Source organism: Pteropus medius, unplaced genomic scaffold (genome assembly GCF_902729225.1).
Source record: "Pteropus medius unplaced genomic scaffold, Ma_sr-lr_union100, whole genome shotgun sequence".
In the NCBI taxonomy this organism is placed as follows: Eukaryota; Metazoa; Chordata; class Mammalia; order Chiroptera; family Pteropodidae; genus Pteropus; species Pteropus medius.
In genome coordinates this window covers 1,041,755-1,067,279 of record NW_024351730.1, presented here as the reverse complement: position 1 = coordinate 1,067,279, position 25,525 = coordinate 1,041,755, and the positions used below count along the sequence as shown (strand labels likewise).

Here is a 25,525-nt window from a genome sequence, read left to right as displayed (position 1 = left end):
ACTGAGGGCTCCACAGGTGAAGGCACCTAAAATGTCCTACAGCGGACTGTCCTGCACCCTCACACAGTGTCACAGTCACTGGCTCTGTGACACCTGACGGCACCTGGTGCTTTCTGTCAAATTCACATGAGTGGTGCTGGGCCCATATGACAGTTTGATTTGCACAGTCGGTAAGGAATACTCTAACTGTGAAGGTTTATCATAAAGCAATTTCTTGTCCCCCTCAGAATACAGGAAAATCTCTAGAAAATATTAAATTGCTCTTACATGTGAGCAAAGAGTTTATGGTCTTTTAGGATCATAACACTGATTGGAAAAATCATCTATCTGAAAGGCTGAGTCAGGCAATGTATGATCATTGTTGAAGTTGACTGATGGGACATGGGAGTTCACTGACTATCCTTCCTACTTTTGTGAATGTTTGAAAAGTTCCAGAATGAAAGGTTTAAGAAAAAGAAAAAGGAATATGTACTCTGGATTTTTTTTGTTTTTTTTTGTTTTTGTTTTTGTTTTTGTTGTTGTTGTTTTGTTTTTTTTTTACTTCTGTGCTTCTCAGTCTCCTGAAGCTGGGTCCCGAACTTCATTCTCCAGGGAAAGGGCCCAGGAGGCGAACGTCACCACAGACCTTCATGTTGCCGGTCTCCTGCTGTTCAGCCTCTGCAGCTCTGGAGACTTCGCAAACACCCTTCTTTGTTGTCTTTAGGCCTTCCACCTCCCCATACTCTTTCTCCGTCCATTCATTGGGCCCTCAGCCTCAATTAAACCTTTTAATGTGTTTCTTCCTTAGGGTTTAGGCATGGTTTGTCTTTTCTTGTTTTTCACACTCTCATCTGCTCCCCTGACTTCAGAGACTACATGTCCACCTGCTCGAAGGGCCTGGCCACCTGCTGTCCCTCAAGTATCTCCTACTCTGTTGTCCAACCTGAAGCTCATCGGCTTCCTTCACCACGTCCCTCCCCTCTCCCTGCCCTAGTAGGAGGGTGCTTAGTTGTCCTAGCAGGGACTCCAGAGTTATTCTTGATTCTCTCCCTCATCTACACCATCCTGTCAGTACCTCTCTTCCATCTGTCTCCTCTACCCTATTCTCAGGATGCTAACTTAGCCTGCACCTTGTTCATCCACTCTCACCTGGACCATAGCAGTAGCCCGCAGTGTTTCCTTTCTTGACCCACTTCATTCCACCAGAAGGAACTTTAAAACACATGTCAGATGGGGTCATGTGCCATGTTACAAGGCTTGGTTGGCTCTGAATAAGGACTAGACCTGTCAGGGCACAAGGCACTCTACAAACAGATTCTAGACTGCTGTACAACTTTCCAGTTGCCACATCATGGCCCCTCACCAAAGGACCAAAGGTATATGCATGGGACGACTGGAAGTTCTCCTAAACACTCTTGCGGGCTTTCTTATCTCGTGCTTTGCTCATGCTCATTTGAACCATCCACTGCCCTTCTTACTCTGGTGAGGTCCTTATTATATTTAAAGATGTAGCTCATATCTCACTGAGGTCAGTTTAATTAGACAATGGGCTTCCTAGGCTGGAACCTTGTCTTGTTTGTGTTTGCATCTCTGGTACCTGGTACATAATAATAGCTCAGAAGGTATTTGTGGAAGTGAATACTTTTTTTTTAAATATAAGTCTTCAATGCTATAGCGTAATTTTTTAAAAGACAGCCATCTGGAAGCTCTGTTAGTTTCCTATCACCACTGTAACAAATTATCACCAACTTTGAGGCTTAAAGAAACACATTTGTTCTCTTAAAATTCTGGAAGGTCAGAAGTCTAAAATGGGTCTTACAGGCTAAAATCATGATGCTAGCAGTGCTGTGTTCCTCTTAGAGATTCCAAGAGAAAGTCGTGGACCCTGCTCCTGTTCTTTCACTCATAAGGAAAGCGTCTTCTTTTGTAATTGTGTTGAGCCCACCCAAATAATCCAGGTTAATAGCCCTATACCAGGATCCTTAATTTAATCACATTTGCAAAGTATCTTGCCATGCCACGTAAGATGACACATACACAGGTTCTTGATATTAGGACATGACCATCTTGGGAGGGTCATTATTCTGTCTACCACAACAGCCTTTTTTGGAAGTCGTGTACTAAAAAGCCAAGCAACAACCAGTTAAGAGGTGTTTGGATTTTATTCTGAATGATAGTGAGATTAGATCAGCCATATACTTCATTGCACATAAAGGAAGTTGTTCGACTTGTCTAAAAAGAGGCCTCCTCACCTCTCACAAATCCCCATGTTTGGGGCTTCAGCTACATTAGGATGACACAGGGTATGTTTCATGTGAATAAAATAGAAGAGACGTGCAAATCTCTTGACCTCCATAGTGAGGAATTGCTTTATCCTGGGAACAAATGAACTCCCCAAAAAGTTAGTTATCGTGTTTAGTCACACTCATGGACATTTAGGTTTCTACCTCCCTGATCATTAGCCTGGTGCCTGGGACAGAACAGGAAAAGATGAGGCAGTAAAAAAATTGTCCAAATTTCCCAATCAAACCCCGCGGTTACTGAGCTTTCCCTTTGGGAAGATGTAGGTTCTAAGTGGTTGGTTGCCTTAGGTGTTAATCACTTTCTCCTGAGCCAGAAGAAAATGAAGATTAATGATAATTTTTTAAAAAAATAGGAAAGAACAGAGGGCACAGAGCCACATTTGATTGGAACAATCCACTGCTTATTGATCACAGCTAGTCTCACCCTCCATGCTGGCAACATTGGAAGTGTCTGCCCGTAGGTCAGCCAGCACTCAAGGAGAACACAATGGATCTAGAAGCTTATACCAGTGTCAAAACCAGGAAGGGCCATTGAAAATTATGTTTTTTATGATTTGGGTTTTTTTTTTGCACCAACTTCCTTGCAAGTGATTAGACTCCATGTCCAAAGTTATATGCCTCAGTGGAATCGAGAATAAGACTAGTACTCGGGTTGCCTGAGTCTTGATTCATTGCCTTCTGGCTGTTCCTTACTGTTACTGAGAGAGGACAGACACAGTTGAGACCTGTATAGTAACTACAGCTCTTGAACAGAATTTAAGTGCTGTAAGCATTTAGACACAAGCAAGGTCCTTAGGGCCAGAGGGCCAGGCAGGCTTCTGGGCCGGAGTATACAGAGTAGATGAAATGATGCAGTCCAGACAGTGCAGGGAGGCCAGTGGTCACAAAGTGAGGGGAGATGCCATGATTAGACATGGAGGCCCACCTTTCTGGAACAGAGGGGAGTGCCCCTTCGTTGGAGGAACAATGCTAGAAAAGTTAATGGGACAGATTTTGGAGCTCCTAAAATCCAGACAAAGGACTTTGCTTGGGTGACCTTAGGGCTTTGAAGAAATTTGACCTCAGAAAAATTGTGGCTGAACATGGAATTTTGAAGGAAAGAAGTTGTGTGTGGTGAGACACTGTATGTGTTACTTTAGGATCCATCTAGAAAAGAAGAGTAGCCAGAAGGAGGGGAGCCAAGAACAGGGCTTCCCTTGAGCATGGACTCCAAAGGTGATGCCTTCTTTCCATCTCTTTTTCAAGTAATATGTTGCTTTGTTGGTAGTTGAGACTAGGATAGAAAGGCCTCAGAAACACAGCATGGAAGAAGACTGTGTTTATCCTTCAAAGTCTGGCCCACCTCCTCTCTCAGACTCACCCTCTAGCCCAGTGTCCTAGGACCCTTTCATGCCTCTGACCAAGGGCCAGCTCTCCTGACAGGAATTCAGTATGTGCGCTGCAGGCCCCGTGCTGACGAGAGGAAGGAGCACTCAGTATATGTTACGGTAGGGCCTGGACTGGGTACCAGGAATGAATGAGGAGCAAATCATCTTCACAGAGCTTCAAGGAGTTGTACGGAAGACAGACTTATAAACAGACACTTATGGTACCCAGTGGTAAATGCAGTGTACGAGAAACCATGCAGCACCAGGAATGGTGCTTATCCAGCTTCAGCTGTGTCCTAAACCATGGCAAGTGCATGGAAATAGCATGAGCAAAGGCAGGGAGGCAAGAACCTGCTTAGAATGTCTGAATGGTGGTAGGGCCAATGAGGAAAGGGTGGGTTCAGGATATTTTCAGGAAGTAATATAGGCTGAACTTGGGAGTTGGGTACCCATGGTGAGGAGTCAGGATGGTTCAAACATGAAGGATACCGACTGAGATGGGACATGAGGAAGAAGGAGAAGGTTGTAGACAGCAAGACACTGAGCAAGATATAGACAGGCTAAGGTCAAAGGGCCTGTGGGGCAGCCAGGTAAAGATGCCCCTGACTTGGGGCCAGGGCTTAGGGCCACCCTGCTAAAGGACTGCCTGGGGCACGGCGGGGTGGTGGAGTAGCGGGGAGGCTCTTCCAGCTGGGCCTTCGTGATGGCCGATGGCCTTCAGTGCATTGATCCCTGCGCCTTTCCAAGGAGGCCAAGGGTATTTGGGGGAAAGCGTCAAACATAACCTGTGAAAAGATTGCCAGTTCTTACATTAAAAGAAATAATTAAAAATGAATTAACCTGTAGTCTACAGACAATATCCTGGCTTAGCAACATGTGGAATAAAATCGTTGTGATCTATTACGAAATGGATACATCTGGGCATTTATTTTTTATAATCACTTTGATCTTTAAACCACTCTCCTCCAGTAATAACAGTGAGAAATTTGGCATGGTTCTTTCGAAGCCAGATAATGTCACAGTCAGTATCCTTTTCATCAGTAAAACAGATAGTAAAGCCAGTTCCAGCTGCAGGCTCACTGTGGTGTCTGAGCTAATCCTGCCCTTGCCCGGAGCTCTGGAGTACGAGAAGTGCTTAACAGGATCACGTGCTAGTGGCGGAGTTTCAGCCTGTGGTGTCTCTTTGTGTTCCAGCTCACCCTGTGATTGCCTGTCAACTTCCTTCAGCAGCTGTGGGCCTGATCCCTTCTCTGTGCTCATGTTTACACATCAGAGTCTGTCGGTTTGTTTCTGCTACACCACCGCCTTTGTCGCAATAGTATTTATACTGAGTCATATTCTTTTCAAGCCTGTTTTCTGTTTAAAATCTTAATATTTATAATCATAATGTTTGTCGTTTCTCTAGAAAGATTTCTTTAAAACTCAGTGTTCATTAAGGTTAGAGATTCCAAGAGTACAGAAGACCAGGATTGGGGAACACTGATGGGCATACCTCATTTTATTGCACTTTACTTTATGGTGCTTTGCACATTTTACATTTTTACAAATTGTCAAGTCTGTAGGCACCATTTTTCCAACAGGCTCAGATGATGGTTAGCATTTTCTATCAATAAAGGTTTTAATTAATGTATGTATATATTTTTAGACATAATGCTATTGCACACTTAATAGACTACTGTATGGTGTAAACCTAATTTTATATGCACTGGGAAACCAAATATTTTATGTGACTCACTTCATTACAGTGGTCTGGAACCAAACCAGCAGTATCTCCAAGGTACACCTGAAACATCAGTGGAGGTAAAAATGGCAAAACCGAAGCTGTCCTAGTTCAGACACATCATGAGAAGGCAGGATTCTTTGTAAAAGTCAATAATTCTGGGACAAATAGAAGACAGCAAGAAAAGTGGAAGACCAAATAAGAGATGGTTTGATTCCATAAAGGAAGCCTTAGGCATGAGTCTACAGGAGCTGAGTGGGCCGCTGAGGACAGGACATTGTGGGCATCACTCATTCTCAGAGTCGCTAGGATTCAGAGCCAGCTCAACGCCACTTAACACATATGCCTTCAGTTATTTTACTCAAATGACTTCCTAATATCCATAAAACTGTTTCTGGGTATTGATAGTTTCCTTTTTCTAATGTCCTGATAATTTTTGTTTGCACAGAGATTTTGCTTATGTAGCAAGAGACAAAGACACAAGAATTTTGAAATGTCATGTATTTCGATGTGACACACCAGCGAAAGCCATCGCCACGAGTCTCCACGAAATCTGTTCCAAGGTAAGGTGGGTTAGGGCACAGTGGTTTATCCCTCTCTTTTCTCACTGCTTGAGCAAGGAAAGGGGTGTGAAAGGGCAGAAGAGGGGACACACTGACCTGTAAATTGAGGCCTGGAGAACCAGGCAAACTGCTTGTTCAGCCAGGATTGGGAGAATGCTCGCACTGTGTGTCGAGCATCACTCTAAATGGTGCTCCACCTACAAAATGAGTAGAGCTTTAGTCCCACCCACAGTGGGAGTATAACAGGTGGACAGAACAGCGGCAGGTGCAGTGGCAGAGATGTGTACATGGAGCCCAGCTAGAAAACAGGGCAAAGGAGTCAGGGCAGATTTCCCAGGAAATAGACGACCTGATCTGAAAGAGTAAACAGAGGGGAGAGTACTGAGAAACCATTTGGGGCATCTGTGAAAATGTAGGTGGCTGGGGGTTCCCAGGAACATACACTGACTTCATGAGGACAAACAGCAGCTCATGGAAACTGCCAGCTGTGAGGCAAGGCTGTGGTCACTGTCTCACACTGGTAAGGGCCCTACTTCCTTAACCAGAGTCACAGAGCTTCAGAACGAAAACAGTTGGACACCACCGGTCCAACCCTATTTCCTCACTCCCTCTAGCATCCTAATACAAGCATCTGTACCCTCTGCCCAGCATATCCATGGATATCCACTGACTTCTGTTGACTTCCATTGGTGGGGTCTTGCACTTTTCAGGAGACTCTTCTATTTTTGAGTGGTTCTGGCTGTTACAGAGTTCTTTCTGGTGTTGACCAGAAATCTTCCTCTCTGAAACCTCTATTCATTTACTTGAGATCTGTGATCTATAGCAACAGAGAAACATTCCTCTAGTTTGTCTCTTTGCTGGGCTACCCTTTGTTGTTTGAAGATATTTAAGGCTGTGCATTGTGCCTGGCACATTTAGAGGTGCTGGACAAGTATCTCGTCAAGTCTTTCTGCTCCTGACTGCCTCCCTTCTACGGAATCCCCACCCCTGCCTCTTCAGCCACTTTCAGGACATGTGCTTACCAGGCTCCTAACCATCTTCCTCTGGGCATAATCTGGTTAGTTCCCCCAAATGAATGCAGCATTCCCAAAGGGCTGGCAGAGAACAGACCGCCTTGTTTTACGACCTCCAAAGATTCAACACTGTGGTGATTGTTGTTCTTAGCAACCACATCACAGACTGGCTTGTGTTCAAATAGCAGGTGGCCAAACAGCCAGAACTTACTTATCACACTTATTTATCAAATCTAAAAACAGGACTTTGCCATCACCTCTGTTGAACATCACCTTTCTGGTTTTGTGCTGATGTTATGACCCAGGCTCACAATTCCTCCTGAGCTGGCAAAGCCCAAGTCATGGCCACAGCCATCACTATGGTCCAGGCCAGTATCTGAGCAGCAGAAGTGAAGAAGTTACAAGCCACAGTTCTTACAGAAGGGGTAGGGCAAGGAGCTATCCCTAGCCCCAAAAGAAATAGCCCACCAGCCTGCTGCTCTAACCCATGGGACAGGGGGATACAGTATGAGTGCTGGCGTAGGGATCACCACACGTATCCCACCCGTACTCACATGCTTGATGAGACTGAGACGTGACTATACCTTTTGCAGGATTGCAGCACACTCCCCGGGTTTTATTTTCTTCATCCCTTCATGCGACAAATACAGTTGAACACCATTTATGTGCCTGGCACTGTTCGTTCTAGGGAGACAGCAGAGACCAAAACAGGAAAAAAAAGGCCTTGCCCACATGGAGCCTTTATTCTAGTATAAAGCCCTCAGGTCATGGCATGGCACAGTAAATGCTCAATAAATATTGCCCACTGTCCCAGACACAGATCTGGAGATGGGCAGAATGGAGCTTTGGGGAGGAAATGACTTTCGTTCCACCTGGTGTAGAAAGCTGGGGTTGGGAATGAAGATATGAATTGCTTTGGGGGGTCATTGAAGGATGGGCTTTCAGTCCCTAAACTTAAGGAGACATTATTGTTTCTAACAATAGAGACAGTTTGGAAGGCAGCTGACAGATCTGGACAGTTCGAGAATAACAATAGCAGCAAATATCTCTTGGGTGCTTATATGTAATCCTCAGAATTGACATAACATTGTAGTGAACATAAATATTATCATCTCATGTATAGTGAAGGAAATGAGACACAAGGGATCACCCAGCTAGTTAGTGGCGGAGGTGGGATTTAAACCCATGTACAGTAAGAAGTCCTTCCCTATCTGCAGTTTCACTTACCACGGTTTCAGTTACCATGGTTAATCGCAGTTCAAAAATATTAAATGGAAAGTTCCAGAAATGAACAGTTCAGGTTTTAAATTGTATGCCATTCTGAGTAGCATAGTGAAATCTCATGTCATCCTGCTACATCCCACCTGAGATGTGAGTCATCCTTTTGTCCAGTATATCCATGCTGTATAAGCTGCCCACCCACTAGTCACTGAGTAGCCCTCTGGGTTTATCAGATCCACTGCCATGGTATCACGGTGCTTGTGTTCAGGTAACCCTTATTTTACTTAATAATGGCCTCAAAGCCATTCACAACTTTTATTACAGTGTAGTGTTATAATTGTTCTATTTTATTATTAGTCATTGTTGTTAATCTATTACTGTGTATAACTTATAAATTAAACTTTATCATAGGTATCAGTGTATAGGAAAAAACATAGTATATATTCAGTTCAGTACTGTCCAAGGTTTCAGATATCCCTTGAGGGTCTTGGAAAATGTCGCCTGAGTATAAGGGGGGACTCCTGTAATCTGTCCTCAGAGCTCTGAAAAGTACCTAAAAGTCATCCTCCAGAGGCAATGGGGGAAGTCCATTGCTCTGTGTTCACCTGACCACAATGGGCCAGCAGGTCCACGCATGACTAGGGATATTTGTTCTGTTTGCTTTAATAGAGATGGGATTCTGGTGACTGGAAGAATAAATTTTAACCAAACTGGATACTGTGCAGGATAGTCATTTTCCTCTTAACCCTGGAGAAAATGAACACAGTTCTCAAAATATGCAGCTAAATGATTCAGGAGTGAGAAGTCAAGCAATAGACTAGTTGGTTTAACTTAGAAGTGAAATGAGCTCAGGCATTTTACTGGCTCGAATAGCTGAAGACAGGAAGTCTGTAACCATAAACTAAAGTGGTCTTTTCTTCAGATTATGGCGGAACGGAAGAATGCCAAAGCCCTGGCCTGCAGTTCCTTACAGGAAAGAACCAATGTGAATCTTGATGTTCCCTTGCAAGGTAGGTCAGCCATCTTCACGATGGCGCTCTCCATCCTAGTCAGGAACCAAAGGGTTTCAGGCGGTTCCCTGGTGCTTTTAATCTTAAAAACCACACTCAACAAACACGTGCTGAGCATGCAGTGGGTGCCCTCCCCTGGCATAAAGTTAATTTTGTGTCAATAGGATCAAGCATGAAGGGCCAAGATGAGTTTTGTTGTTGTTGGACAAGATTAAAGAATATTATCTTTAGTGGTTTTATAGGTCATGTAGAGCCTAGGGTAAGGACCAGCTTGTTAAAATAAATAAATAAATATATATATATTTTATATATATATATATATATATATATTTTTTTTTAATATTTTAGTTATTTCCCCTGATTTCACCCTTTGTGATTAAATTTCCTCTGAGCAGAAACCACACCTAACAAATAGGACACCAAAAGCAGCTGTTACTTGGCACACACATCAAAGAGACTATAACAGCTTTAACACATAGATTCTAGTTCCTGCTTTCAAATGTTTTTCTGCCTAGAAATGAAAGTTGAATGGAATTTTGACTGACAGAGCCTCAATGTCTCCGTTCTTATAGAACAATTGCCTCATTTACCTCTAGAAACATGAGACTATTGTGGCAAAGGGAGTGCATTTCAGATGATACAGAGTGATGGCCATTTTTTATGTGTATGTTGGAACCACTGAGACATGTTCCTTTTGTTCCCTGTAGTAGATTTTCCAACACCAAAGACTGAGCTGGTGCAGAAGTTCCACGTGCAGTACTTGGGCATGCTACCTGTAGACAAACCAGTTGGTATGTGAAACATTTATGTCTTTGCACTTTGCAAGTGTTCGGGAGCTCATGGGAGGTGTTCATCCTCCTGGAAGGATAGCTCTACTGTTTTACCCCCTTTCCTTGTCTTGAATTAGGCCACTGCTCTAGCATGTGTTAACAAGATGGACACGTATTTCTTATTTATCCAGCATTCCAGAGACGTTTGATCCAGGGCTATAAAGGGCTCTGCTGTTCTCAGATGGGGCTTCCATCTCTGGGAAAAAAACTAAAAGCACCTGCTTTAGTTTTTGTCAACTGGTGGACTGGTAGGAAGGGCTGAGGGAGCCCTCATGCTTTCCTTTAAGGTGTGACCCAGAAAACAGTCTGGCAGTTCCTCAAAAGGTTAAACATAGAGTTACCATTTGATCCAGCAATTCTGCTCCTAGGCACTCAAGTGAAATGAAAACGTGTTAACACAAAAATTTATACATGAATGGTCACAGCAACATCATTCATAATAGTCAAAAAATGGAATCAACCCAAATGTCCAACTGATGAATGGATAAATAAAATGTGATACTGCCATACAAAGGAATTTCATTTGGCAATAAAAAAGAATGAAGTAATGACACAGGCTACAACATTGATGAACCTTGACAAGATTATGCTAAAAGAAAGAAGCCAGTCACAGAGAACCACATATTCTATGATTCCATTTGTGTGAAATATCCAGAATAGGCAGATCTCTAGAGATAGAAATTAAGTAAATGATTGCCTAAGGATAAGGGGCTGGGAGGAAGTGGTATATCCTCAAAGATAGAGCAGTTTTGGTGGGGGAGTGATAAAAAGTTTCTAAAATTGATTGTTGTGATGGTTGCACAACTTAATGAATTTAAAACCATTGAATTATATACTTCATTTTTATTTTTTATTTTTTTATTTTTTCAGGCGAGGCAACCCTTGTTTGACCTCACAGATTGCAAGGACCTTGGCAGCTTACAATCCCTTATTTTTTATTTTTTATGCCTACAGCACCTGGTCTTCCTAGGTGGTCTCCCATCCAAGTACTAACAGGCCTGACCCTGCTTAGTTTCTGAGATCAGAAGGGATTGGGCTTGTTAAGGGTAGCATGGCCATAGACAAATTATATACTTTAAATGAGTAAACTGCATATTATGTGAATTATATTTCAATAAAGTTGTTATCCCATCCCCCTAAAAAGCATCTGTGGGAACATCCAGCAAAAGTGCCCCAGTGAATAGCACATACAACTCTTATAAAGGTGCCACCCACACTTGGCCTTATTTAAGTAACAAAGTACGGTGAAGGAAGATTGGGGTATTCTGGTGGATGCTGGCTTCTGTTGTGTCCCCTTTTCTAAGGCTCCATGCTTAGAAAGGAGTAGCATTTGCTTGAGTACTATTTCTACACTTGCATCTGAGGAACCTTTGGAGAGAAAGGAATACTATGGTCCAATTAGATAGGACATCACACACTAAATCTCTGGAACTTCTCATGACCCTTCTTTCTGTAAAAGCTAGCATTTCTTTTAAGCAAAATGCAAAGAATGAAATGTCTTCTGGGGCTATTAAAAAAAAAAGACCAGTTTGGACCCACATTTGAAAGTGGTAAATAGCTTTAGGACTTTTACAATTATCCCTTCTATCCACAGGAATAGATACCCTGAACAATGCCATAGAAAGTCTTATGACCTCATCCAACAAGGAGGATTGGCCATCAGTGAACATGAACGTGGCGGATGCTACTGTGACTGTCATCAGTGAAAAGGTAAGAAGAACCATAGATGTAGTTGGTCTGTCTGGGTCACAGTGAGGTTTTGGATAGAGTAATCTTCCATGAAACTTAGATACATATTTATATCCATGGCTTGACCTCTGGAGAGTTCTGCTTGCTTGTGCTTAAAATAGCCTACATTAAAAAAAAAGATTTCGCCCTTTGTGCCTGGATCTTTGCACACCTTTGCTTTCCTCTGAACTCAGAAGCTACTATTCTGATGCTCCTGATTATTCTTCTTCATGTGCCCAAGAGATTGAGGTCATTTGCTGGAGATGACTATGACACCAGCAGTGACTAATGGTTTGGTTTCCTGGCCAGTCACTCTCTGGGCTCCAGTATTGACTGGGCTCTGTTGTCTGGGAGTGGGGCACAGGAGATGCTTCTGTGATGGAAGTTCTTGTGGTTTGGTAGTAGTGGGGTCCATTGGTTATCTTGAGAGGGCAGCATTAGCATCAACTCAAGTTATCCCAATTTTGTGGTTGAGGAAACTGAGACACAAAGAGGTTAAGTAACTACCCAACGTCACAGATCTAGAAGTAGCAGGGTCAGGATTGAATGCAGGCAGTCTGGCTCCAGACCCTATCACTTTCTACCTCTGTACAGCACCTGTCATAGACCACAAGTCCTTGGTCTGCACTTCTGTGTACTAGCAGGGCACCTTCAAGCCCAATTTGCCTTCTAAAGAAAAATAAGACACTCACTGACCCTGTTTGCCACTACATGTCACACCCTTTTCTACCTCCGTCTTTGCAAGTGCTACTCCTCTGTGCTCCACCTTTTTGTCTTACCCAGATTTCAACCTTAAACATCATTTCTCCCCAGAAAACTTCCTGTTCTCTTGACACTAGCTTAATTTACCTGTTAATCCTATAGCACCTGAATGAATACTTAATAAGCCAAGATGATAATGGCCCCAAAGTTGCCATGCTAGATGTGTTTACTAATTTAAAAAACCCACATGATTGCTGTAAATGACGTGTTCATGAGAATGAATTCCGAACTGTTCTTTACACTGCATCATATGGATTCCTGTAAAGAAAAAAAATGATTTGGCAACTTTTTGTTTTACATGGTTTTAGGTGAAATATGATTCAGTGTGACGTGTAGCTTGGGAAGAGGAAGTGGATGAAGAGAGACCCCTTGGCTCCTTTCCTCTGAACACTCTGCTGTTTCTAGTGGGTTCATCTGGCGAATGGGTTTCGAGCCACTAAGGGTCCTAGGTGGGCAAGACATAAGAAGTTAACGTGACATTGTCCTACCCTGGTGAACTAACAAGTGTGGAGCATAGTGGACAGAGAACAGAACACACATCGTGGCTGCATTTTGGTTCAGAGCAAGATTAAATGCCAAAATGAGACACCTTCAGCAGTGATGGTCTCTCTGGTCACTCGTAGAAACTTGCCTTTCTAGAATCATACAAGTCCTTCCTAAATTCAGTCTGTTTATCCACTTTTTCATACCAGTTTCTATAGGCAGCCACTCTAAGTTTGATGCTATGATTTAAGGTCCAGACGTGTTTGTGACCATTGCCTGGCATCCCAGAGAGTGGACTGCTGAACAGTGTGTTTTGCAGAGTGAAGAGGAAGTCTTAGTGGAGTGTCGTGTGCGGTTCCTGTCCTTCATGGGCGTCGGGAAGGATGTCCATACATTTGCCTTCATCATGGACACTGGGAACCAGCGCTTTGAGTGCCACGTTTTCTGGTGCGAGCCTAACGCCGGAAACGTGTCTGAGGCGGTGCAGGCCGCCTGCATGGTGAGTAGTCTCACTGTGGGGAGCTGTTCCACCCTCACACCTCTGCTTATGTTGTATGTGCCGTAAATCAGAGCAGAACTACTACTCATTTAAAAGAAGAAAAGTCTAATCTTCAAAGAAATGCTTTACCATATAACACTCTCATTCCTGTGAATAGATCAATACAATTAGCAGTTTCCCATCTCAAGAGGCGAGGACACCTGCAAGGGACAGGGCTGGATGGAGCGGGGCCAAATTCTGTCAAGACTTTAGTAATGATGAAAACCACAAATCTGAGGATTCTCAACTCTTGGTCCCTAATTAACTTCAGGATGCGATGAGGAAATATTGATCATGCATGAGTTGGTGCTAATTGGAACCAACTCAATATTTTTTTAAAATGTAGTGTACTGAATGATTTTTATTTCAGATAGTTGGTTGATGTGCATTGTTCTTACATATTTTATTTACTTTGTATCTGTGAACTCAGTCCTTCCAACAACCCTGTTAGATAGTTCTGTTTTGTTTAGCGAAAAACAGAGGCTCAGAGGAAAGAACAGCTCCACGGCACAGAGTTGGTAAGTGACAGAGTCTGCATTCAACCCAACATTTTCTGGGTGACAAAGCCAGTGCTCTTTGTATCACATATATGATTTCAAACAAACAAAAATATTTTGTCATTCCACAAATATTCTTTGAGCACCAATGATGCTGGGCACTGAAAAAGTTCTGGTAAAAATGAGGGAAGTGTATGAATGTAGGCATCAAATCTTGATTCGTGGAATATTCTAGCAACAGCAGGTTGGGTTGGTAGAACTAAGTGGTAGGGGATGAGATCCATATCATGAAAGGCATGTAATGTCATGCCAAGGTGCTTATCTTCAGCAAAAACTGTTAATCAGGAGAGTGAATTGATCCTATTAGGTTTTGAAAGTATATTCCAAAACAAAAGAAAAAACGTGGAGAATGAGTTGAAAGGTTAGGGCTGAGGTGGAGAGATCAGCCAAGAGGCCTGGTTACTGGTCCAAGTGAGAGTTGCAGAGCTTCTAAACCAGGAGAGTGGGAGTGGGAATAAATAGGAGCAGATGATTTGAGAGAATTTGTAAAGAATCGCCTGGCCAGTGAATGAGGAATGCTAAATTTTGAAGCACCTGTGCTTCATTTAATTCAGTCCACCATTTATAGCCTGGACTCTGGGAAGTTCAAGTAAGACTTAGGTATGATCTTTGCATTATAGAGTTCAAGTATATGGCGGAGACACATAAACCAAAACTTGGTTAGAATAGGAAGTGTTATAACTAAAAGCGTAAGACTGCACTGGATTGAGAAGTGACTGGGATGAAAAAGAAGTGAATCACACACAAAGTCTGATAGTGAAGGATAGCTTGAAGCACAACATTGAGTGGTTTGCTCATTTGAGATTTTTGCATTTTTTAGACTGAGGGAATGAGCCAGTAAAGCCAGATTGAAATGGGGTCATATATATAGTTGGGTATGGTCTTAGTGATAGATTAAGAGCCTGGAGGAGGGGATTGGCCTGCTAATTGGATTAGAATGACTTGGAGACTGGCCACAAGATGCCAAGAATCCAAGAATAGATGGAGTTCAGAGAAACTGAAGGAGTTCTGTGGTTTTACACACAATATAATGCTAGGTTAAGAATAGGGGGAAAGATAAGGTGGATGGCAGATGGCAAAGGGTGGGGAATGAGAAAAGAAAGCTGATTGACTTTTATCATAAGAGACATCTTTGAAATGAAGAAAGAGGAAGGGGCAGGGAAGGGAAGACCTGGTGGTTTGCACTCCTTACCTGGCTTTATTCTTCCCACAGTCCTCTGTTAGAGGTACAGCTTCCCCTGGTTCTGTGGAGCCAGAATTCTAACTCGAAAATGACTGTGTGTAAAGGAGCAGGGCCAGGTAGAGGGGAGGAGGGGTGGAAGAGGAGTCATGATAAACCTCCTGATCAGGTGTGTAGGAAGTTGAGATTGGATGAAGGGACTATGTAAAGAAAACAGAAAATGGGAGAGTTCAGTCAACCAAAAATGGAGGATGACTAAGTATTTCATGAAATTGAAAAGGATCATAACAGATGGTTTTAGTCGTAAAATGAATGGCTTTCAGCCTTAATTATACATTTTAAATGCTAACGACAACTAAATGATTAGCTTTATCACTGATTACAGTTAGTTTTCTGATTCCCAGACCCATTTTTTTTCTCAAAGAAATTTGTACTCATGTGCTTACTATTTTAATTGTATTAAGGCAATTAGCTGAAGTGACTCAGCCAATCCTGTATAAGGCATGCTAATAAAATCAGACCTTTCTTTACACTCTGAATCCAGCCTTTCTAACTCAGGTTTCCTCTTGATTCACATCTGTATGATACTCCATCTGAAATATCTGCATGAATTTATACTGTCTGAAATATCTGTGGCGAAAACACATTCTTTTAAATCTACTTAATTTTTAGGCATAGTTTGCAACTGTGTGGTAGAGGCCTAACTGAAGATACTTTGGTAAAATTTAGAGTAAGACAGAGGGATCTTTAACGAAGTTCATGAAGTGCAGCTTTGACTCAGACTGGACATACAAGATTAGCATTAGGAATTCCCAGTCCAGTGTGCCACATTGCTACAACTGCCCATTTATAACTGTGCTTTAGAAGTATGTGGACTGGGATGCGATGCAGACCTACCAAGATACCTTACACAGAGGAGGCATGTGATAAAATGTTTTTCGTATGGTTGAGTTGGAAGGGGCTCGTTTTGTGGCCTGGAGGCTATGACAGAGTATTGTGACCCAGAGTCTTGCTGTAGATGGTTTATGCTTCTCAGAGAAAATACTGGCCTATTTCACAGCTGTCCTAAGGAACCTACTAATATTTAAGTAGATTTTTAAAAATCAGCCATGGAATTATTTTAAAGTGCTTGGATTAGAAAGACATTTGATAAATTTTAACCTTTTAATCTAATTTTGAAGAATTACTTATCATTGCATTAATACAAAAGCAGGTAGAGTGTGCTATATTACTGAAGCATAGAAACTGTCCGTGATACCAGTGCTAATGGATTTTTTAAAATTAATCTATTAAGATTTAGACTTGTATATAAAATGTGTCATAAGATCTGTTAGGATGTCAGTCTTTTTTAAAGCAAGAACTCGGGAAGGGAACAAACATCTTTCTAGGCCTGGTTTAGGCATGCTATTCCTTAGTCATAAAAGTCCCATTCATCAGCCATTTTACAATGGAAGAAATTGAGGCTCAGATTTAATAACTTGGAGACATAAAATTCGTAAGTGATAGAGCCTAAATTCAAACTGTGCCCTTCTACCATGCTGTCTCTCAATTAGCCATGAGCACGTACCTCTCAGACATGTCTCTGAGAAAAATTTAATCAATACCATCTCTTCCCATCCTTTTTCCTTTCATTAGTCCTTTGTCTATGAGGTATGTGAATTGTAGCCTATCAATATAGAAGACAAGTAGAGGGTGGAGATAGATGGAAGAAAAAGATGGCAAAAGCCAGAACACCTTTGTCAAGCCTAATGATCTCTTAAGAGAATTTAAAACACTCCACTTTAAGAAAAAAAATAATAAACTCTTGGATTCATTTTTAGAAGCTAAGTTGTCAACTTCTGGGAGTCAATGTATTGGTGATGAATTAAAATCACATAAAACAAGGGATGATACGTTATTAACAACCATAAAATGTGTTTTTTTATTTCAGTTACGATACCAGAAGTGCTTGGTAGCCAGGCCACCTTCCCAGAAAGTTCGACCACCTCCTCCGCCAGCAGACTCAGTGACCAGAAGAGTCACAACCAATGTAAAACGAGGGGTCTTATCCCTCATTGACACTTTAAAACAGAAACGCCCTGTCACAGAAACGCCATAGCTGCATATGTTAAGGGATTCTGTAATATTTACCTGAAGATTGAATAGCTACACTAAAGATGAACTGATATCTGACCTTCCATTCAGTTGCTGATGCTTTGTCTTCAGAGAAATTATCCTTAACCAAACAGTGTTAGACAAGCATGTTCTCTCGTCTTGCCACCATCATGTGATATGAAAAGAAGCATGACATATTTTGCTGTCAGTAAATTACATCATGAGCAGTGGAAGGTCTTATTGTAAATATCGTGAACATTACTTCACACACACAGAGAAGAATGTGGCCACACCCCTCCTAATGAACTAATGCTGAGTCCTTGGAGTGAATGACACCTGAATTAGTTTCACTGTCTCCTTGACTGGACCTGTCACAAGCAACTTTTAAGTCCTACAGCACTCGCCCTCTTTTCCACATTGGAGTAGATACTGTATACCAGATACCATTGAAATGCTGTAGAAATAGGATGATGAGTTTTTTAGTTGTTCATAAAATTGAACCTTTTGGTTGACAAAATTGGCTATTGGCATCAGTATAGAAACCAACTGGCAGCTTTCTTTGAGCTCTTGGATACATGGACACCATTTCATGTCTATAGCTGTTTATGGGATGTTGGATAAAAAGTGAAACTTCATAATTGAAAAGCCAAATTTCAGAAATTAAAATCAAACAAAAGTAGCCTTTCTTTTCAGATAGTTTTCAAACTCATTATTTAGAGAAAGAAAGAGAGTAACAAAATCATAATGCATTTCAGGTGGGACGTAGTCAAACTTCTGCCTTATATTATACAGTGCAGCTAGAGAATTATCGTTCACTATAGCCATTCTCTACATAAACATTAAAATGAAATAGTCCTCATAAGCCTTTCATCCTTAGTTTGATAATTAGCCAGTATGCATTTTGGAATCGAGAAAATGTCATTTATATTTTAGATCTTCACCACCATGTTATTTTGTTAGTCTACCTCCTAAACATTCTGCTAGGATTCTGCATCTAGTTTAATCTTACACTAATGCTTTTTTGCCCAGAAAGATGTCTGTCCATCATGTATCGTCCATGGCCACAAATTACATTAAATTGAACCTTCCTTGAATTTATGTATTTGATATTGGAATTTGTTGGACTCTACTTGGTATATTTTTAAATTTATATTTTTTCCATTTTACGTTCAAGATTTAAAAATTTCCTATCAGCAAAATATGCATAAGAACAATGGACTATTTAACAAATTTCCCCCAAAATAGCACTTTCCTGTTTCTTTCTCTGTAGATAAGAAACTTAGCTGTAAAGATTCTGATTTATACCCTTGTTGACATTATTTTAAAAAGAATTTGCTAAGGAGATCAATCTAAACATCAGTCTTGTTTACTTTTTAATGTCAAAATTAACATTTTACAATATCCAATAATAAAAGTTAACTGCTTTATCCACTGCTATGTACTTGTCATATGGTTTCCACATTCTTATCACATTTGAGCCTTATAAGGTAGAGAAGGTACTAAACACATTTGAGAAATAAAAATATGAAGTACCAAGAGGCTCAGACACCTAGCCTAAGATGTCACAAAACAGTGAGAAAACCAGGTCTAGGCCCCACACTTCCCAACTCCCAGTTGTCAGTTATGCTGTTTGCATACCAGTCAGAAAGTCTTTCCAAAATTACTCTGGGCATAGCCAGGTATTTTTAAGAAATCTCTATGTAAGTAGAGAAATATGTTCAAATTACTCACGCAGTGGTGTGAATTATAAACCCTTGCCTTCTCTCAGTCCGGGACTGTTTTCCTGCAGTGTGCCTCAAACATGTTGTAGGGGACAGGATTTTACATGCAGTACAGCCTGTTCAACTCAACCAAATTTTCCAGAGATGATGTTACATGTGGTAGAAATGTTTCTAATTCATGATACTCGACCACCAGAGAACATGATGGAATGAGTAGGTGGCCTCCTGACTCTGTTCCCTCTCAGAATTATAGAATTGTTGCTAGCACTCTCATGTTATAACAAAAAAGATGCCACTCTTGAAATGAGTTATACTTTTCACCAGCCTATGTACTTCTATCTGAAGTAACCAATGCCATCTTAAGAAATTACTGCATTTAGAAAATCCTTACTGGGCCCTTTGAAAGCTATTCAAAATTCAGTCATGATCATCGTTCACCTTGATCACCACAGTGAAATGTTTTAGTTTAATAAACCAAAATTATGAATAATCCATTTTTATATCGGAAATCTCTACTAAAATCCCATTCACTTTTAAGGCTTATGTTTGTTTGTTTTCAGGATCAAGAATACTGAGCTAGCTTTAAGTCGCAAACTGATTTATATATGCAATTAAAGGACACATTAAGATGAATGATAGACTTTAAACATTGAAAACTTTACTGCAGATACTTTGTTTTGAAGATAGCTTTGCATACTAAATGCGATTAATTTTGTAAATTAATTATGTTAAACAGTGTATCCAGACACTTTCTGCCATGGCCAAAAAGTATGTATGAAAATGTGTGTATTTTTCTGTGAAAGAATGCCAGTGTTTTACCTGATATTGTAGTGGCACTTCAGTTATCTATGCATTCTTTATATCTGTGATTTGGTAAATGGGCAGCCATGTTCACTATGCCTTGTATGTCTTATCATTTTTTAATTAACCTGTTAAATACAGCTTAAAATATTTTTATTTTATTTATTCTATTTTTACTGAAATACACTGCATTATTGTGTTAATGTATTATCTTTACTGGATATTTTCTCACAATGTATCCAGGTCTAAGTAATCTCAGTGAACTATACATTGCCTAAAAGGTGGTTTTATAATGATTTGTAGTCACATTTTTATTGGAATATGTAGAAGAAAAGGCAAAATGCTTAAAGTTTCTTTTATTTTTTAAAAGCAGCCAGATAGACACAACTTGCCACCTCCTATATGTGCTCCTTGGCAGCATCAAGGGGAATGGCCAACATGACTATGGCTTAAGTTTTTACTTTGCAAACTAAAGCACTGCTTGGTGCTTCATTTTTATATCCTTCACAACACATGTAATCTCATCTAAAAGACAAATCCCCATGCCCTTTGTTTCCAACCATAGCTAATTAGGACCATTGTTTTTTGTTTGTGTCTGTCTTACTGCATGAAGGGACATTAGACTCATTTCCATTAAAATAAGTTCTTGACGATAAACTGTTGGCACTGCTACTTTTTTAAAAACCTACCTTATGATTTTATGATGGACACTGGTAAGACAATTCTACAGAAAGTCATTTACTAAAGCCCTAAATCTTTCCTCCTTGTATGGCGTTCATTTCATAAGCATCACAACACAAATAGAAGATTTCATAAACAACATGAAAAATATTTCCCTGACATCAGCAGTTTAACTAGTAAAACCATTCGCTCTCTAATTGACAAGCTTACTTAACCTAATATACAGCTAACGTGTGTTATACAGCCAGTAAAATGAAGTTTATTTCAGCTTCAGGGAAAAGATACTGCTCATACTTTATCAATGAGAGCACTCCAAAGCAGCTTGTTTATCCTGAAAGAACATTTGGTTTTGCTTTCTGCCCCCTTTGCTGTTGACCACTTTTACACATTTAAATGTAATATGTTGTAAGAATAAACTTAGCTGCATAAAGTGTTTGGCTCCTTTATCTAACATCTCAGTCATATATATCCAGGAATAGAAATATAAGTTTACTGTCTCCACACTAGTCATTTTATTTTCAAATTATCCTTACCTCAAATTAAAAATGATTTTAGTAATATAAGATTCTACTTTGATTAGTTATTACCTATTTCCACCTGGTAAGAACTAGAAAGTAAATTTTGAGTAATTTATCACACTGTCTTTATTTGGTGATCAGGAAGGACAGCTGGCATCGTGGCCACAAGCTTCTTTAGTCACCAACTTGAGGCTTGTATAAGCAGTCTTTCTAATTTTAAGATAGTCTATCTTTGATTTCCTTTAAGAACCTGACATCAAAGGATGAAGAATAGAGTTGTACAGGCACAAAATCCCAAATCAAAGATAGCTAGAAAAATCAGTTGAATCTGGTTTAGTTTAACTGTTAGATATGTGGAAGAAGATAAACAGAATTTAAAGTATGTACCCATTTTTTGCTCATCTTGCATTTCCCCTGGTAGTTTATCTCTTCTATCAAAGGCAGTTACTCTCAAGGAGCAAAATTTCATTTTGGTTTCAGGTATTACTTAGTGGTAACTTCAAATAAAAATCTGAATTTGCTCTTAGAGTATCTAAATACCAATAATTACATTTTTTAAGATTTTTTGCAACACTTAAGAAGCTCAAGAAAATGTCAATGTCATCAATATTCTCCTTCACTGAAATTCTCACACAGTTTTTATCCCAAGTACTTTTTACTCTACCGAAGTATTTAAATAATTGATCACGTCACTCTTAGAAGATTCTCAAAACTGCAGGATTAATTAATGAATGGTTTCAGAATCTCCATGTACTTCTAAAGAGAAAAATCATTTAGTGTCAGGATACATGTTATGAGATAACAAATATAAGTGGCTAAAGCATGAATCACATGCTGCTATAGAGAGCTGAAAAATACCCTGAACACTTTCATAATAGTGAGTTTTCTATCACAAAAAATTAAAATCTCGGGCCTGCTAATTTTGGACAATGGAGTACTTTTCAGTCTGGGACAGGGGGAAGGAGGTAGGAAAAAGATAAAGGATTCCTGGGATAAGATACCAGCTCTTTACTGAACAAAGTTCAACTGCACTGGCCCCCCAGAGGCATGCAATATCTAAGCCAGATAGGAGGAGTAAGAGGATGAAACACTATAATTTTAGAGCAAAGAAATACATAGCTTTTGATTTTTGAAATCAGTAAAATAAGCTTAGCATTCAAAATATTTCTGTATATTTCAAGTCATAATTTACATATGAGAATTCTTTTGGGATTTAAAATATAATAAGCCTGGCTCAAGTATAAAAAGTTGTTTCCTTCACTGACACAGTTTACTCATAAATGTAAATCCTTAGCTAAAGTAAAAATTTATTACTACTAAGTGATATTCACCATTTTTTATCCTCACTTAAAGTGAGAAAATAAAGAATAGAATATTAGAGCTGAAATAGACCTAAACATTCATCATGAAGAGGATAATATTCTAAAATCATGCCACTTGAATTGGACATTTAGGAATTTATATAACATTGTTCGACACAACTGGATTCTGAATATAGAGCTTTAAATTCGAACTTTATGAATGTGCCTGTGTATATTTTTTGAACAATATGATTTATAGTCATAACTTACTCAATTTAATGTCAAGCAATTTCTTTCGCCATGATGAAAAAAAGATCAATAGACCCAGAAATGATAATCATACCAATTTTTGGTAGGCAATTGATAATACATGCAAGATGAATTGACTTTTAATATAATTAACATAGTGCTATAATATATTTTAATCGTGCATCAGAAATGATTTACCAAATTTGATTACTGTGTGCCATTTGAAATGATTTATAGATTTCAGCATTTGACCTGATCTTTGAATAAAATCAGAAATTTTGCCTCTTCCTCAGAATTATTACTATTTAGATGGAAATTTGCTTACAGTCACTTTTTTTACAACAGTATTTGGCATAAACAGAAGGGAGAGCTGATAATGTTCGATCTGCTCAGGATCCTGGAAGCTTTTCCAAGGAGAAACAGTTTTCACTCTGTAAATGGACATTTGAACTACCTATACCAGGAACTTTGGAACTTCTCATTCTTCTTACTCATACTCAACTTCAACCACATTATAAAACTCGTATCATCCCCTGCTTAAAGAATATTTTGATATTTAAGAAAAAAATGAACCTCAGTAGTGACAAAATGTTAAACGACAACTAAATGGACTCAGTGCGAGACGGTCAGCCTCTTCCATATCTATGCTTTCTAATAAATTGCCTCACAAATTAAGTTTGGAAAAAAGCCTGTTACAAGGTAGACGGTGTTTCCCTTCAGGAAAAGTTGTCGCAGCTTTCTTTTAAAAGTGGTGTCCTAAGTCCACACTGAAAGAGTGAGACAAGTTCTAACAGCTGACACTGAGTCTACAAGTGGACATTCTACAACAGATTAGCCCTCAGTTGTTGAAATCTCTGAATTTTGCTTTGCTTACCCACCTACATTATTGTTTTCACTTGTCTTAATTCTCTTGAAGGTAATACAACATTTAGAAGGTACTAAGTGACCAAAAAGATTAGTTACTTGTGTAGCGATGTCTAACCTTCAGAGAAATGTCAGACTTTGAAAAAAAGCCAATTGCTCTTGACCCCGGTAAAAAAACAAGACAGTCAAAGCCATGGTCGAGGACGTCTGAGTAGGGAAGAAGGTAAATTTTCTTTAGGCTTTTCCCCTTTTCTGGATACTGATGGTGTAGAAAGGTAGCTGGGCACAACAGTCTTGGGTCCAACCCAACGGTAGTAAAAATTTTGAGTTGGTATCTGAGGTCTGATCCCTTGGGGATTTGAAAATGGCAACATTACTGGAGGCAAAACAATCTCTACAGGTTTCAGTACAACCATTCTGTCCTCTGGACGAGGTCTTACGAAGTTTGCTTGGCGTTGGTGGGGTCTGGAGGGAGATGTGTTCTTCATAAACGTAGGCACTAAAGGATTGGTAACAGGCTTGCTGGGTTTTCTGACCTGTGAGGAACAAGCCACTTGAACTGTATTTTTCGGTGGAGCAGATGTTTTTGTTGTTGATGTCTCTAACCGATTAGCCTTTGCATCCGTTTCTCGACTCAGGAACTCAGCAATTTTCATTTGAATGCCATTACTATCAGTAGTGGAAGCTTTTGGCAATGATGTTTTTGATTTTTTCTTCTTCTTTTCTCGTTTTGAAGATTTACCCAACTCAATCCCATCCAGTAGACCCTTTGCTGCAGCACGGGCCAAAACATCTTTCACAGACACTGTCTCAGAAGGGTCCCGCTACAATTAAAGAAGCAGTTACTAAATGTGGGAGTTAACTATTAGTGTGTATATTACAAATATTTTTCAATGTTAAATACTGATACAGCAAAAATAAAAGTATATGATACTAAAAGAAATGGATGGGTTTTAGGCCTTAGTCCCTAATATATCTCATAAGCCTCAGCAAATGACTTTTTCTGTACTTCCCCATTTATGAACCTGACAGAAAAAAATTACAGCTTATTTCTTACATGTGAAAAATAAAAACTGGATGTTGAGAAAGTGCTTGTAAAGATGAGGATGGAAAGCAGGCAAGGGAGGAAAACTGAGAAGTATAAAGATAAAAATAGGAATTTTTTTGCTACACAGTAATAATTTTTCCTGCCCATTAGTTATTTATAAAATAAGCACGTCATTATAAAATGTTCATAACATTCCTAGGTTCTTTTTATGAGGCTTTGTTGTTTCTTAATCACAAAGTATGATATACATTGGGATTTTTTTTCCTTACCTCCCTTGTTAGAACAGAAAGAAAACAACCATTGGTAATTTCAGATGGTTCCATTCTGAAAAATTTATCAGTAGACAAATGTATTTCCTTTAAAGAGCACAGTGGAAGGACAGGAGGACTAAGCCTGCAGTAGATATGAGCAAACAGTTCATAGTTAGAATGGCTAATTTGCCAATCAAAGGAGACAGTAAACTGCAACAAATTTTATTCTATGATGTTTAACCAATCACTTAAACAATAATTCCACATAAAGATAAAATGCTGAAGTAGTACAATACTATTATATTTTTAAACTCTAATATTTCATGTTAATTTGTAATTTATTCTACTTCCCAAGTCCTCCATCTTTAAAGAACGATGTCAAGAATACCAACCTTTCAACAAATTAAAAACTCTTTTCCAAGTCATTAATATGTTAACAAAAAAATCTCCCATTATCAAAACAGGTAAATATACATAGTAATCACAAACGTACAACCCAAAATATCCTTTACTTCCATATGTTGTCAAAATATAAAAGGTAGGACTTCCTTCTTTTGGTTACTTTTTGCATAATTACAATATAAAAATTTGGCCTATCAGTTTTCCTCCCTTGCCTGCTGTTATGAATACATCTATCTATCACCTTTACTTAAGTCAAACTGTATCTTACGTAATAGATATAAGAATTAAAAGTTTAGATTATTCCATCAAGTAGTTCTGTTCTAATGATTGAGAGAAGAATG

At 39.6% G+C, this 25,525-nt stretch overlaps 2 protein-coding genes and 1 pseudogene across 28 annotated transcripts in view; 1 reads left to right on the top strand and 2 right to left on the bottom strand.

Annotated features, from left to right (window-relative positions):
- APBB2 (amyloid beta precursor protein binding family B member 2) overlaps nt 1-20,527 on the top strand; it is a 336,396-nt gene extending 315,869 nt beyond the window's left edge. For 10 of the 22 annotated variants that reach the window (XM_039845041.1, XM_039845056.1, XM_039845048.1 and 7 more), the window contains 7 exons: nt 5,818-5,932; nt 9,089-9,176; nt 9,884-9,967; nt 11,601-11,716; nt 13,299-13,478; nt 13,988-14,035; nt 17,185-17,352. In XM_039845041.1, the coding sequence (XP_039700975.1) occupies nt 5,818-5,932; nt 9,089-9,176; nt 9,884-9,967; nt 11,601-11,716; nt 13,299-13,478; nt 13,988-14,035; nt 17,185-17,352 (799 nt within the window). Of the gene's footprint in view, nt 1-5,817; nt 5,933-9,088; nt 9,177-9,883; nt 9,968-11,600; nt 11,717-13,298; nt 13,479-13,987; nt 14,036-17,184 lie in introns of all 22 variants that reach the window. The other 12 variants (XM_039845059.1, XM_039845058.1, XM_039845054.1 and 9 more) reach the window with 7 other exon arrangements.
- Nucleotides 1-25,525, bottom strand: part of NSUN7 (NOP2/Sun RNA methyltransferase family member 7) — a 65,842-nt gene that overhangs the window by 14,845 nt on the left and 25,472 nt on the right. For 2 of the 6 annotated variants that reach the window (XM_039845062.1, XM_039845063.1), the window contains 2 exons: nt 24,801-24,924; nt 21,178-24,307 (listed from right to left, as the gene is read on the bottom strand). The exons of 1 other annotated variant lie outside the window; for it this stretch is intronic. In XM_039845062.1, coding sequence (XP_039700996.1) covers nt 23,669-24,307; nt 24,801-24,924 — 763 coding nt within the window. In that variant the 3' untranslated portion in view covers nt 21,178-23,668. Of the gene's footprint in view, nt 1-5,925; nt 6,287-7,529; nt 7,630-11,715; nt 12,755-21,177; nt 24,308-24,800; nt 24,925-25,525 lie in introns of those variants that run through there. 3 more of the 6 variants (XM_039845064.1, XM_039845067.1, XM_039845065.1) reach the window with 3 other exon arrangements.
- LOC120588526 (uncharacterized) lies at nt 10,952-11,069 on the bottom strand (annotated as a pseudogene).